General features: G+C 44.5%; 1 protein-coding gene across 1 annotated transcript in view; it reads right to left on the reverse strand.

Annotated features, from left to right (window-relative positions):
- Positions 1-14,425, reverse strand: part of fancc (FA complementation group C) — a 50,612-nt gene that overhangs the window by 5,175 nt on the left and 31,012 nt on the right. Inside the window, exons 9-13 of the mRNA XM_080738634.1 lie at positions 6,026-6,081; positions 5,462-5,561; positions 4,517-4,592; positions 2,903-3,008; positions 1,370-1,544 (exon numbers count right to left, since the gene is read on the reverse strand). Of these exons, the coding sequence (XP_080594760.1) occupies positions 1,370-1,544; positions 2,903-3,008; positions 4,517-4,592; positions 5,462-5,561; positions 6,026-6,081 (513 nt within the window). The remainder of the gene's footprint in view (positions 1-1,369; positions 1,545-2,902; positions 3,009-4,516; positions 4,593-5,461; positions 5,562-6,025; positions 6,082-14,425) is intronic.

The raw sequence follows: 14,425 nt of genomic DNA on the forward strand, positions 1-14,425 counted from the left end.
GATCTTGGCCCTGAGGAGTTGAATTGAGGAGGTGAAGAAGAACAACCTGATGGGAGTGAGCTTCTGGTATTGTACTGGTACTACACTGTATTACACTGGTCCTAATGACAAACCCCTTTTTTTAGAAGATGGTGTGAACAGTTACTCAGATTTTATTTAGGTCGTGACCAACCTTTCCACAACATTTTGTGCAAATCTGTGCATCTATATCAAAGTTATGCACCTTTTTATGATAGGCCACTCCCATTGCCACACCCCCTTTTAACCAATTGACATGAACATGCACACACAGCATGCAACATTTCAGCTTCCTATCACTAAAACTGTCGCTCCTAGAGGGTGATTTAGGAAGGTTTAACAAACCGCTAGTGGCCATTTTGAAAAATATTTTTTTTTGATGGCCCGATATCCAGATTTGTTTCTAATATATCAATCAACATATCTACCAAGTTTGGCGCTTTTATCGCAAAATTGAACGATTTTATAGCCACGCCGCCCTACTAATAGATTCCATATCGTTTCATTGTTTGACAGCGCAATCATCATCAGTGTATTTTGGATTCATGTCAATTTGTGTTTTCAGATATTTAACCACTTGAACGGTCAATACTTAATAAACTTGACCTTTCACTCTGTAATTAGTCGGCTCTTTTCTCCCTCTACAACAAAGCTCTTTCTGCGAGGCGTTGTGAGCTTGTAGATCGGCTACTTTTGGCTAAAGTTCTCAGAATAAGGTGGTTAATATAAAAAAATAAGAAAAAAAGTTTCTATCACACAAAGATTTGGAGGACCCCCTAGGGGTCCCGGACCCCCTGTTGAAGACCCTTGTTGTACACTCAGGAGCTCAGGTGGGACACACACACACACACACACACACACACACACACACACACACAAGGAAAAAAGCTCAGCAATGACTATACTGGTTTTGTCACCTGGAGAAGTTTGGAGTGGGCCCCCCGCATCTTCAGGCTCCATTGAAATCATCCTGTCAGGCTGTGTAAAATAAGCCAATCTACAAGCTCTGAGTTTGTAGATCTGTTATTTTTGCTAATTTAAAATTGGTTGGGAAATAAATGAGCAAAATGTCAAATTCCCACCAAAGATTCTTATTATTTTGTTGTTAAAATGTATTATTATTATTAAATGCTGGCATTAAACATTATTTCAAGGCTACCCCCCTTAACATTCTCCTCAAGTAGGCTATAGAAATAGATTGCAAGTGCAACTCTCATATCTGTGAGGTTACAATCCCTATGAAAACCTGTGACATTTAAAAAAAAAAGAAAAAAGAAAAAAGGGGGGGATTTGACCATAACGCAAAAATATATGTGACTCACTTCTTGGCTTGAGAGGCGTTCTTACTCACCAGCTGTAGGGTCCTGTGGTGCCCCCTGTTGGTGGGGTGGTGGTAGAAGGTCAGCAGCCACAGCAGTGCACCACAGTCCTCTGGCTCTGCACACACCAACAGCTGGACTGCCACCTCCACCCAGTGGGCACACTGGGCCAGCAGGAACCATGCCTCCAAGACAGCCCACTGACCCCTAGGGGATGGGAGGGGGAAAACACTCAGACTGGAACAATGCTTCTCAAAGTGGATTCCAGGAACTGTGTGGGTTCCTTTATGGGGGTCTAAATTGACAAGTCTGTAACTCTGACAGTGTACAAATGGAACCAAATTGACCCTAATTGACCCTAACGGGTCCATTTGGTTCCATTTGTACACTGTCAGAGTTAAGGGGAGACCTTGAAATGTGTACGTTTGAGAAACACTGATCTAGAAGGTTGATTAAACGTTCGGCTGATTGAGAATCCCAGACTGCCGGCGGAGGGTTCAAAAGGTGCATCGTCACGCACAGCGCTGCAGGCAACGCCGCGGGCTAACAGGGCCTAAATAATAAATGTGGTTTTCAGAAGAGACGTCTCCGCGGCCTGACAGACGGAGATGGGGAAGCGAAACAGGCAGGCATATTGGGCTCGATATCGGGGCTCGATATCGGGGCGTGAAACGTAAACAAGTGAGCAACAACGTGGTGAAAGATGGTGTACTGTAGAACGAAAGAACGCCCAGACAGCTGTACCGTCTCCGGGCCTAAAGTTAGATGAGGGATAAAGATCTCTCTCTCTCAAATGTCCCTAATACCCATCATTAGAGCTCGCCTCTGCTCGTACTCCACCACCCCACCACCACCGCCGCCAAACTTTAACAGCAGTCTTCTGAAGGCCCTGGCAGCTGCATCCTCCGCTCGGAGCGACACAGAAACGCTACTTTCCCACCGCTGGCTTGCAACAACATTTGGGGATTTCTTTTTTCTTTTTTTTTCTTTGCACGGTGCTCCGGAATGAATCAGTGGTAGGGGATAATGGGCCCTGTTAAAAGCCGCAGCTGGAGGGGTAGCGAGTCAGCCGTCTCCATCCCCGGGGCCACCGACCGCATCTCAGTTTCCCCTCCTTCCCTCCTTCTCCCTCTAATCGTTCATTCCTCTCCTCTTTTTTTTTGTATCTACTGTACGTCCCTTATCCTCTCTCTTCGTCTGTGTCTAAAGCCATCCAGTCGTCATTTGCTCGTTTTTCTTTCTAATACAGTGTAGGTTTTTTTTTTTTTCTCGTTGCCCCTTTCCCTCCCCTCTCTCTCTCCTTCTCTCTCCAACGCTCATTTGCTCGGCAGCCCTCTTTTTCCCAGGCTAATAGCCTCTAATGAGAGCTCGGAGGAGCCACACCGCACGCCAGAACCTCTCCGCTGTGATGCATGGGGGAAAATATCTAGCTAACCGCCCCCTCAACGGCAGCTAAATGGAAATGAGAACACTGCACAGGCATTCAGGAGGCACACGTAGTAGGAGGCACACACATTAACACTCTGCTCTCGCTCTGGCTTTCTCGTTTGCTCTCTCTCTCTCACCTGGAGCCTCCGTCTTCACCTCCTGTCTCCTCCTCCTCCTGTGTTAGTCTCTGCAGGGAGCCACTTAGCCAGCGCAGGTGATCTTTCCAAGCCTCCCGAGACATTTCTTGAAAGGAGAGACGTGCAAATATGGAAATTAGCATTTTCTTTTTCAATCAACCGCACGATTCACACACAGTGCACCATGCCGGATTTACAACTTTTCAGAGAACTGTGCTTTTTGTTTTTTTGTTTTTTTTTAACTTTTGTTTTATTTCAAACAACAAACTGCCAAGACAGAAAACCACATACAGCAATACCTGAGAGAGAACTGTGCTTTAAATACATTTTATGGAACCCCTCTGGATGATCAGAATGGGAGTAATTTCCCAGGCCGATGGTATACAAACAATTTAATTTGTTAAATTGTTTATACCACCACCACCACTACCACCACTGCTGATTTCCATACTCCACCCAGGGACGAACACAAATCGTAGAAAAACTTTAGGCCTTCTACTTTTCACTGTACCATTCTGTCTCAGTCCCCTGGTGAAGAATAGCCCTTCATGCTGTCCACACCACTGATAATTAACTGTGGCGCTCTGGCCGGACGCCAGTGTGTCCCTAAATGCCCACCCACCACATCCTTGCATCCATTCATGTAAATCACTCCTGCCTACAGGGCTGGTCTGGGCACGCACTGATAAGCAGCGCTGGACCCTCGCTCTCATCCACCAACAGGGGTGTCGCACCAAATTCTGGGCCCTGGGTACAAGGATTCACTGCGGGCCCCCCATGAATGTTCTTCATAGGGGGACCTGGGAACTCATTATTACGCATAATTTTTTTAACCATTGAAAAATAGCAGATCTACAAGCTCACAGCGTGGCTTTTCAAAATTAGCAGATCTACAAGCTCGCAGCGCGGCACTCAGTGCCACGCAGTGAGCTTGTATAACTGCTATTTTTCAATAGCTAAAGTATACAATAATTAAGGTCCCTCCACCTTGGGCCCTGGTAACTCAGTTCCACTTTCCCCCTCCCTTGTGACGCCCCTGACCACACGCCTCCGCAGTGGCACAAAGATACCTATGCAACACTAACAGTGCCGAGGACCGCACATTCACTTGGGGTCATTCCACTTTTTTTGGTTAATGAGCAGATTAAATAAAGGTCAGTTGGTCTATTTGTCTACAATGATCGATGGTTTCTCGTTTAGGTTGCGAACAGGAAGGTAGTAAATGGCAGCAAATATTAAATCTTGGCGCATTTTCATGGGAACAAAGCGGGTGAGAAGAAGTTGAGCGTCTCTTAAAAACACCTAGTTAAAAAAGACTTCACTTCCGTTCCCCAATCAATCAAAAAGCATCGATCTAATGGGAAAACAGTGACGGGTGTTAACTACCTGCTATCGATCTATGAAACACAGACAGCCATTCATTCTGTTGGAGGCCCTCTCTGTTTATACACAGTTAAAGGATACCCAGAAGTGAGCTTCTTTCTCACTATACAAGGACACTGCATCACGCACGCACGCACGCACGCACGCACACGCACACGCACACACACACACACACACACACACACACACACACACAGTGACTAACACATTATGCACTGTATACACACTTGCCTGATGGCTGCGTTAGGAGAGGAACCAGCAGTTTGCGTGGGGCGTTTGGGAAGAAGGCTTTCAGGGACATGCAGCCCTGAAACAAAACAATATAGTCATTCCGTTCCGGTTTGCAAAGCTAAACCATTTTACTTTCTGAATTCATTCCCCTGTGCAAATCTCCTTGAACTCCCAAATTCAGCACACAATACAGTATTCAGCATTGCGGCACCAATAAGACAACACTTTGACAGCAAGGCTATTATACCTCATTGATGTAGTGTGTGCTAAAGTGTAATGTTGTGTGTACTAGGCAACGTTTAGTGCAGCATGAATACCTCCTGTGGAATGAAAATTGACTGACTCTACAAATACAGTCGCTGCCATCTAGTGGTTAAAGCACAGCGTAACTTCAAAACGCAGAGATTTTGACCAGATCAGTTCAGTCTAGGACTACGGCTAGGCGAACCACCGAGACGGAACTGGTCAGCACAGAGACAAAATATCAGAAACATTATGGCACATTATATACTGTAGGTGGGTTTTCTATCATGTACATCAAATCATCTATCACAAGGGGGGATAAATGCATTTTCCCATAGAAATTAGGTGTCAATCACCACTTTTCTCCTTTTTATCCATTGTACATATAACGTTTTGTATTTGTTGATGACACATATTGTTGTCTTAATTTTGTTATGCGAATGAATCGAATGCAAAGGACCACAATGGAAAAAGTGTGTGTTGGCCTGAATGTCTGACTGTACCTTGTGCCGTTTACATTTTTGCCTAATAAGGTATTCGATCAATTAATCAACAACAAAAAGGGGCATCAAACTGTCATACGCATGCGTGTGTGTGTGTGGGTGTGTGTGTGTGTGTGTGTGTGTGTGTGTGTGTGAGAGAGAGAGAGATTCTATGTGCTCATTTAACACACTAGGGTTGCTTGGTGACCTCCAGGTGTACCTGAGACTGCAGCAGTGTCCGTTCCCTGAGGAAACAGATGGTGAAGGAGCTGAGCAGGGAGAGTAACGCCTGGCTCCCTTCCACCTGCTTCAGGATGGACCTACAGCACGCACGCACGCACATACCCGCGCACGCACGCACGCACGCATGCACGCACGCACGCACGCACGCACGCAGACAGACAGACAGACAGACAGACAGACAGATAGACAATGTGAGCTTGTACCGGTACTGTAGATCAGTGGTTTTTCAGGTACAGGCAATGACAATATATTCTGAGTTTTGGGTCTGAGTGGTTAAATGTCATCAAATGGTGGTCTAATATTACTTATAAAAACGACCGATACATCGGAGAGATAATGACCGATGTCCGATACCAACATCGGGGTCTAAAAACGACCAATATATCTGTTTAACCGATATATCGGTCGGGCTCTACTGGGAATCACAGTTAACAGATGAACTAATGTAATAACCATGTAGCTACTGTACCTACCAGAGGTGACACTAAAAATAAAGTAAATAGAAAAACAAAGTTACAGTATGACTTTAAAATGCACTCACCTGAAAATGTCATTCACCACCAAGAACAGTGAGCAGTGTACAGAACAGGCTTTAGGCTGGAACACACAAAAACAGATATTCATCACTTTATGTAGAATCACTATATTAGTTTTAGTTTAATCAGGTATAAAACACAAGCACGCACGCACGTGTGCTTAACAAACTCCACTTCATCTAAATGTCAATGTCTAATGTCAAAATCAGACTACAAAAGATGACATTCTGGGAAATTGCAACTAAGTGTTTGCCGTGCCCCAGGTCACCCTTGCAAATGAATTCCGTTTTGCCATTTGAATCTTCCCCATTCAAGTCAATGGGGGAAATTAATTCAGTAACAGTATGCCCATATATGGGCATACTGTGTCAGTCTCATTTGGTTTACTAGAAGCTGGGCCGCCCTTCGGGCGGCCCAGCGTCTAGTCGGCGACCTGGCCAACTCGGGAACGATGTAAATAGAGAATGAATGCCCCGCCCTTTAATGCAAACCCCATTATACCTGTTGTCATAGGACCTGTTTTGACCATCTGTTTGCCTGTGTCCATTTATGCCCATATATGGAGATATCTGTATCTGTCTGTCTGTCGGCGTCCATTTTATGTCCATATATGGAGATCACTGCAGATATAGTTCTGGGTCCATTTTATGCCCATATGCCCATATATGGAGATATCTGTCTATTTGCGTCCATTTTATGCCTGCCCCACCCTTTAATGCAAACCCCAATATACCTGTTGTCATAGGACCCGTTTTGACCATCTGTTAGCCTTTGTCCCCACCCTTTAATGCAAACCCCAATATACCTGTTGTCATAGGACCCGTTTTGACCATCTGTTTGCCTTCTGTTAGCCTTTGTCCCCACCCTTTAATGCAAACCCCAATATACCTGTTGTCATGTTGGCGACCTGGCCAACTCGGGAACGATGTAAATAGAGAATGAATGCCCCGCCCTTTAATGCAAACCCCATTATACCTGTTGTCATAGGACCTGTTTTGACCATCTGTTTGCCTGTGTCCATTTATGCCCATATATGGAGATATCTGTATCTGTCTGTCTGTCGGCGTCCATTTTATGTCCATATATGGAGATCACTGCAGATATAGTTCTGGGTCCATTTTATGCCCATATGCCCATATATGGAGATATCTGTCTATTTGCGTCCATTTTATGCCTGCCCCACCCTTTAATGCAAACCCCAATATACCTGTTGTCATAGGACCCGTTTTGACCATCTGTTAGCCTTTGTCCCCACCCTTTAATGCAAACCCCAATATACCTGTTGTCATAGGACCCGTTTTGACCATCTGTTTGCCTTCTGTTAGCCTTTGTCCCCACCCTTTAATGCAAACCCCAATATACCTGTTGTCATGTTGTCATAGGACCCGTTTTGACCATCTGTTTGCCTTCTGTTAGCCTTTGTCCCCACCCTTTAATGCAAACCCCAATATATGGAGATCTCTGCACACACAGTACCGGTTGCGGAAAACTCTGATGTCAGACATCAGCTCCGCATTCGGGGATTCATTTTATGCCCATATCTGGAGAACGCGCGTGCCGGTGGGAAGAACGGTTCTCGAGATTCACATACATACATACACATTCACATTCACAGAGATTTTTTGTTGACTCCTGGCGTACGTGATGTCAGAGCCTTTTATGAAGTGATGTCACAATGAGTCAGCGATTGTGCCGATTTCCTCAGGAACAGCCTGATGTTAACAATCAGCTCCGCGTAAGGAGATTCCGAACGTTTCGCGCCGCTTCGGGAAAACCGCATGCCGAGTCGGGCCGAGGCCCGGCACTGCACTCCGCGCCGCAGCGGGGAACGCGCGTGCCGAATCTGAAGCCGGTGGGACGAACGGTTCTCGAGATACGCGGATTACAAACAAACAAACAAACAGACAGAGATTTGTCGCATTTATAGATAGATGACATCAGACATCTATGATGTCAGTCATCTCCATACTTGGGAAACGTGCAAAATGGAAGCAAGCACACGATTCCCGATGAAGCCGATCAATTTGACATATGGCCCAAGTGCATGCCACCAAAACTGTGGGAGGAGTAGTGCGGCAAAATAACGTTTATCTGTTAAGAAAGATGGAAAGATGGATGGAAGAAAGTCAGACAGCAACCAAACTAAAAATATAGAAAAATATGCCCTCTTGAAAGCTTTGAGCCCTATGTCTGCTTTCCTCTTATCTGCAGTAAACTTACTGTACCGTTTATCTACTGGAAATAGACTTGAACCTTTCAAGTCTATTTACACTGCTTTGTTGTAAGAACAAACAACTAAACCACTGGGTGTCACTGTTGCTACATCTGCCAACATCTGTCAAAGCTCTATCATATCTGTTCTCCCTGCTCCCAGACCCCCTGTCTGGGACCCCTAGAGGGTCCTCAGAGTTACAACAGGGGGGCCACCAAATCCTTGTGTGATAGGATAATTATTTTCAATTAAAAACTTTGAACCCTCGCATCCCTATTCTGAGAACTTTGGCCAAAAAAATAGCAGATCTACAAGCTCTCAACGCCTCACACAACGCGTTGAGAGCTTGTAGATCGGCTATTTTCAGCAAAGAGGTTTGGTGTAGAGGTCAAAAAGAGCAGACCAAGTACAGAGTGAAAGGTCAAGTTTACTAAGTATTGACGATTGAAGTGGCTAAATGTCTGAAAAAACATTAACACAAATCCAACATAGATGATGACAGTGCTGTCAAACAAGTCGATGAAAATCTGCATAACGCTTTTATACAATATGTAGAGGGGGTCCCTGCTTTGTCTCTCTCTCAGTTAAGGGGTCCTTTGCCTGAAAACGTTGAAGACCCCTGCCCTACTGCGTTATCACTCAAATCATCTTTCTCCTTCCATCATTCTTTCTTTCAGTCTTTCTCTTTCTCTCTCTCAACACACACACACACACACACACACACACACACACACACACACACACACACACACACACACACACACACACACACACACACACACACACACACACACACACACACACACACACACAAGTCATACCTCATCATACAACTGTGTTTTTGCTCGCCCAAAACAAGATTTTTCAAATGAAGCGTCACGTTTTTTTTCCGCTTCAAACTTCCATCATACGACGAGCACCACCATCATACGATGAGGTTTAAATTAGGCTTAACGCGGGCCCGTCATGTGTTTTACATTTAACACATTCTAAAAACGCCCCTGCACAAACACTCACCAGCTGCAGTGTACATGCTTGCCTCCCACTGCACGTTCATACATGGTGCACAAAGAACTTCTAATTATTCTCCTGCTATCCTCTCGCTCGTATGGTGTGGGAGGGCAGTAGTCATTTTAAACTTATCTCCACTCGTCCAGGCTCCTTTAGAGGTACCGTAAACACGGCTTACTATAGGAAGAACACATGTACAGTAGATTACCCCTGTGCCTTTGATCCTGCAGCATGACACAACACGTATAATACAGTGTAATAATTTGTGTGCCTAAAGAGATAGAAAGTGTAAGCTGTTAGGGGCCCCACCATGCTTTTCAAAATATATATGTTATCTAAATATTGGTCCATAATACAGTTTTATACAGGTTTTAGCCTAAACAACCACTCAGATATTTAAATGTCATGTTCTGACTGTCTCTAATTCCAAGCCATTTCAGATGCAATACCAAAATGCTCTTTGTTGGCAACGGGGCGCTGTCTTTGGGCTAAAATTGGAATGATACAGAGAAGATTAGCATGGTACCACGAGGAGGAAAGGTCGCCAACTCACCTGGAAGACGTATGGGGACGTCTTACCTGGTTACCAGGTAAGCAGAACCTACTGTAGCGGCTGGTGAACAAAAACACTACATATCCCATCATGCAACTCGGCCGCCCGCATCACACAGCCTCAATCATCCATTGACCTCTATTCTATGCTGTTACATAAAAACGGCTTTATCTCTGAATAAGGTGAAAATAACGCAGAGGAGGGCGAGATCCACTCGTTTTCACCCATACACTGGGCCGTGATGGTCGGCCGCGGTTAGGATTTTAGTTTCGCGACCGTTTGTAAACAAATAAAACTCCTTCCTGAAATCGTCAGAGGACAGTCACCATGCCGGGGCTCTTCAAAATAAAGCATAAGTGAATGGTGGCACTGTATATCCTAACCACCACCACTAGATGGCGTCCTATGTGTTAATACCACTTTAACTCATGGTTCCACCTCATATATATAGTCTCAATAGAATATAGCCTTCCAAGAAGTCCCGCCTCCTTCTCGAGGGGGCCAATTAGAAAATGAGCCCCTTTGTGACATAAAGAAGGGCTTGTGACATAAACAAGGGCTCGATTTCAAAAGATTACCGTTCAGACCCGCCCATTCAGAAAATCACTGAAATTAAAGGCAAGGCTTAGAGTAGCCCCATATAGAACCTCACCCGGCACTGCATACTGTTGTGCTCCAAGATGAGGTCCTACCGCGGTCTCCCTGGGTCGGTCGGTGAGGTAGAAAACACTTTTCCTGAAATTGTATCCAAAAATTAAAGGTAGTTCCACGCTCCCAGACTATGGTTACCTATCCCAGGGTACATAAAACATGCACCACGGCATGAAACCACCGCTTAAATCGTTAGTTTTGTAATGTTTTCCCATTCAACCGGAACTCCGCGGTGGCAGTTGCCAGTACTGTAGTCTCGCGTAGCCAGGGCGCATTTGCAAATCGCGTTATGCAACATTCTGGCCACGTGATACTACACCGGGGGCTTTTCTGAATTTAATGAGACTAAATAGCGATTTAAGTGGTTGTTTTATGTACCCTGGGATAGGAAACCATAGTCTGGGAGCGTGGAACTACCTTTACTTTTTGCATACAATTTCGGGAAAAGTGTTTTCTACTGTCAACAGCCCATGGAGACCGCGGTAGGACCTCATCTCGGAGCACAACAGTATGCAGCGACGGGTGATGTTCTATATTGGGCTAGGCTTAGAGTTAATGAATGTTTTTTTTTGGGCTGGAAGAGACACTGGGAAGACCAAAAAACAAGAAAAAAATAAAAAATGTGAAATTCATGGTGGGGCCCCACCATGCTTTTAAAAATATATGTGTTATATTAATATTGGTCCATAATATGGTTTTAAACAGGCTTTAGCCTAAACAACCACTCGGATATTGAAATGTCATGTAATGTTCTGTCTGTCTCTAATTCCAAGCCGTTTCAGATGCAATACCAAAATGCCCTTTGTTGGCAACAGGGCGCATTAGCCTCTGTATCATTCCAATTTTAGCATGACACCATGCTAATCTTCCCTGTATCGTTCCAATTTTAGCACCACTTTACCCCGCCCACCCCATAGTCTCAATAGAATCCACCCCAAAAGTACCGCCCCCTTCTATTCAGTTGCCAGGAAACTGAAGTAGATGGGCGGTACTATGGAAATGAGCCCGCTGTGACAAAGAATGGGGACGATTTCAAAAGAGTACCGTTCAGACACGCCCATTCAGAAAATCACTGAAAAAGAAGGCAAGGCTTAGAGTTAATGAATTGTTTTATGGGGGGCTTGAAGAGACACTGGGAAGACCAATATTTTTTTTTAGAAAAAGTGGAAAAAGTGAAATTCATGGTGTAGTCCCTTTAGGGCTCCTGGGTCAGGAATAACGTGTACCTCTGCTGGCCTTGGATTGAGTCAGTTTGTGTTTTAGATAGGCAAATGCATTTTGGATGTGAAGTTTTATATTTGTAATCAGCTAAATAATTCAGTGTTTTAATGGCTTTTAAATGTCTTTTTAAACATCTGTGATCATGCTGAAAGCTGAATACACAAACATTCTCTCCTTCTCCTGAGTGCTTCTCTCTCAGATTTCCAACTGTCTCATTAATAAGTATTACAAAGGCCACTCTGCTTTAAACAAATACATAAACATATACTAATTTGTGCATTAGTTTCCTATAAAGGCCAAAGGGACATCATTCTACAAATGAAGCCATGCACGCTCAGACTGGGTTTATTAGAGCAGTGATTCTCAACTTTAATTTTAAAGATTAAAGATTGATAAGCATTAGAGTCCCCAATTGATATGGTTAATTAATACATTGGGGCTAGCGGCAACTGGTGAAGGCGCAACCATATAGGCTCTAAAGCAGCCTGGCAGCGTGTCGATTCCCGAGCCCGACGGCCTTTATACCGTGACTATTTATTTATTTAAATGTTCAAAATAATTCGCGATTTACAATATTATCGATAATCAAATTCCATTATCCTGGGGTGGAACATTTGCCAAAAAATAGCAGATCTACAGTGTGAGTGATTTTTATCACGATAAACGATAATATCGCTTATCGTTCCATCCCTAACAGGTATGTCTCTTGGTCACACAAAGGACCAGGAGGCCACTGTCATAGTGTTGTCAAAAATAGCAAACAGAACCCCCTGGTGTTTCTGTAATGTTATTACAACACAAAAAATATTCCCCTTCAACTCGCTCATCTTCCTTCATTCTTAGGTCTGCTGAACTGCTGCTCCTCCTTTCTTGTCCGCTCAGTTTTAGGAAATAATGTGGCAAAACATTAGATGACAGACTGCACGTGTGTGTGTGTGTGTGTGTGTGTGTGTGTGTGTGTGTGTGTGTGTGTGTGTGTGTGTGTGAGAGTTTCAACGTGTGAACGTGTGTGTGTATAGACAAACAAACAGACAAACATCTCAAGATGATGGGATTAAGTGTAATCACCATTGTCCAATACATGCAGCTGTATCAGGTCCTACACACCCACACCCACACCCGCGCACGCACACACGTGTGTATCTGTGTGTGCATATATGTGTGCCATCATGGTTTCCCCCTAGTGAAAACAGATGGGATTTTTAGCATCCTCCTCTGTACCTTACCGCTAACACTTCAAGGAGGTCAATTACAGCATGCAGCAAACATCCTGTTTTTTTGGCAGCCGGGCCCAGGAAGTGAGTGTTTATTGTTATTGGACCCGCGTCTCGCTGGGACACATGGGGGGGGGGGGGGTTAGCCCAAAACAGGAATGTGAGCCTAATTTCACGTTTCCCATTTTTGATTGCAGTTTAAACAACCAAGGGAGAGGGAGGCAAAAGGAGAGACAAGCCAGTTGGCCACTATGTTTTTTTTTGTTGCACTCTCAAACACATGCATACTCACATGCATACTCACATGCATACTCGCACGCACGCATGCATACTCACTCGCACAAACGCGTGCGCACGCTCGCGCGCGCACGCACACGCACACTCATACACATTTGAGATCTAAACAAAGCCGAAGGGTTGATGAAACCTAAAACGTATGCCTCCCACCCTCGTTAACAGACACACTGAACATGATGCAATTTCTCAAACAAATGGTGTGTGTGTGTGTGTGTGTGTGAGTGAGTGTGTGTGTGTGTGTGTGTGTGTGTGTGTGCGTGTGAGTGTGTGTGTACACTAGGAGTGTCCAATCAGAGATGGATGAGGGAGAATAAACAAATAGATACATGCCAGTAAAGATAAACACACACACGCAAACGTGCACACACACACACACACACACACACACACACACACACACACACACACACACACACACACACACACACACACACACACACACACACACACACACACACACACACACACACACTCGAGCACAAACCCGCACAGATGCTCACTGAGCTGTTTACATGATCCTGTGTATGTCTTTCTCCAACCATGCACAGATGATTACCAGCTCTCAGAAACTCAAGATGACCAGGATCAAGTGTAATCAACGGCCCAGTCCTTATGCTGCACATGAAGCTCCTATATGTTGGCTCTCGTTACCTTCCTGTGATATTTACTTAGCCGGGGAGCCACAGGCCCAACATTTGAAGAGGACCTGTGATGTCATAACATACTTTTTATTTTAGTTTTCTTTCTATTAATTTGGTCAATAAGGTACACAGAATGAGAGGCCTGCTCTGCCAGAAACATTGCGAAAAAAAGACGTCCCATCGACGTCACTATACAGAAAATAATACAAAAATATATCTGCTTTAAGTACGCACTGTGAGAGGTCAAACTAGGGGTTCTTCATGATTCTGAATCCATTGCAAGCATTTGTTTTTGCATGAAAAACATTCCTTAGGCTAGATTTCAGCCCCACAAAACAGGTGAAAAGTGATGAGATTTAAGGACTTTTCGATATCCTCTAAAATGACAAATTAAACATTGGCCAAATTGTCAAATATTAACTCTTTGAGTGCCACCCTAGTCACCACTAGAGGGCGCCCAGTGGCCATAGAAAATCCCATAGAGATATGCTGGTATATGCCAAGAAGCCCTGCAGCCATGACTTGCCTGAACACTTTCCTTTGTGCATGTACAGGAAGAGGATGAAGTGTAGCTTGAAGTTAGCTATTGGCTACCAAGCATTTTA

Source organism: Nannobrachium achirus (genome assembly GCF_963921795.1).
Source record: "Nannobrachium achirus genome assembly, chromosome: 12".
NCBI lineage: Eukaryota > Metazoa > Chordata > Actinopteri > Myctophiformes > Myctophidae > Nannobrachium > Nannobrachium achirus.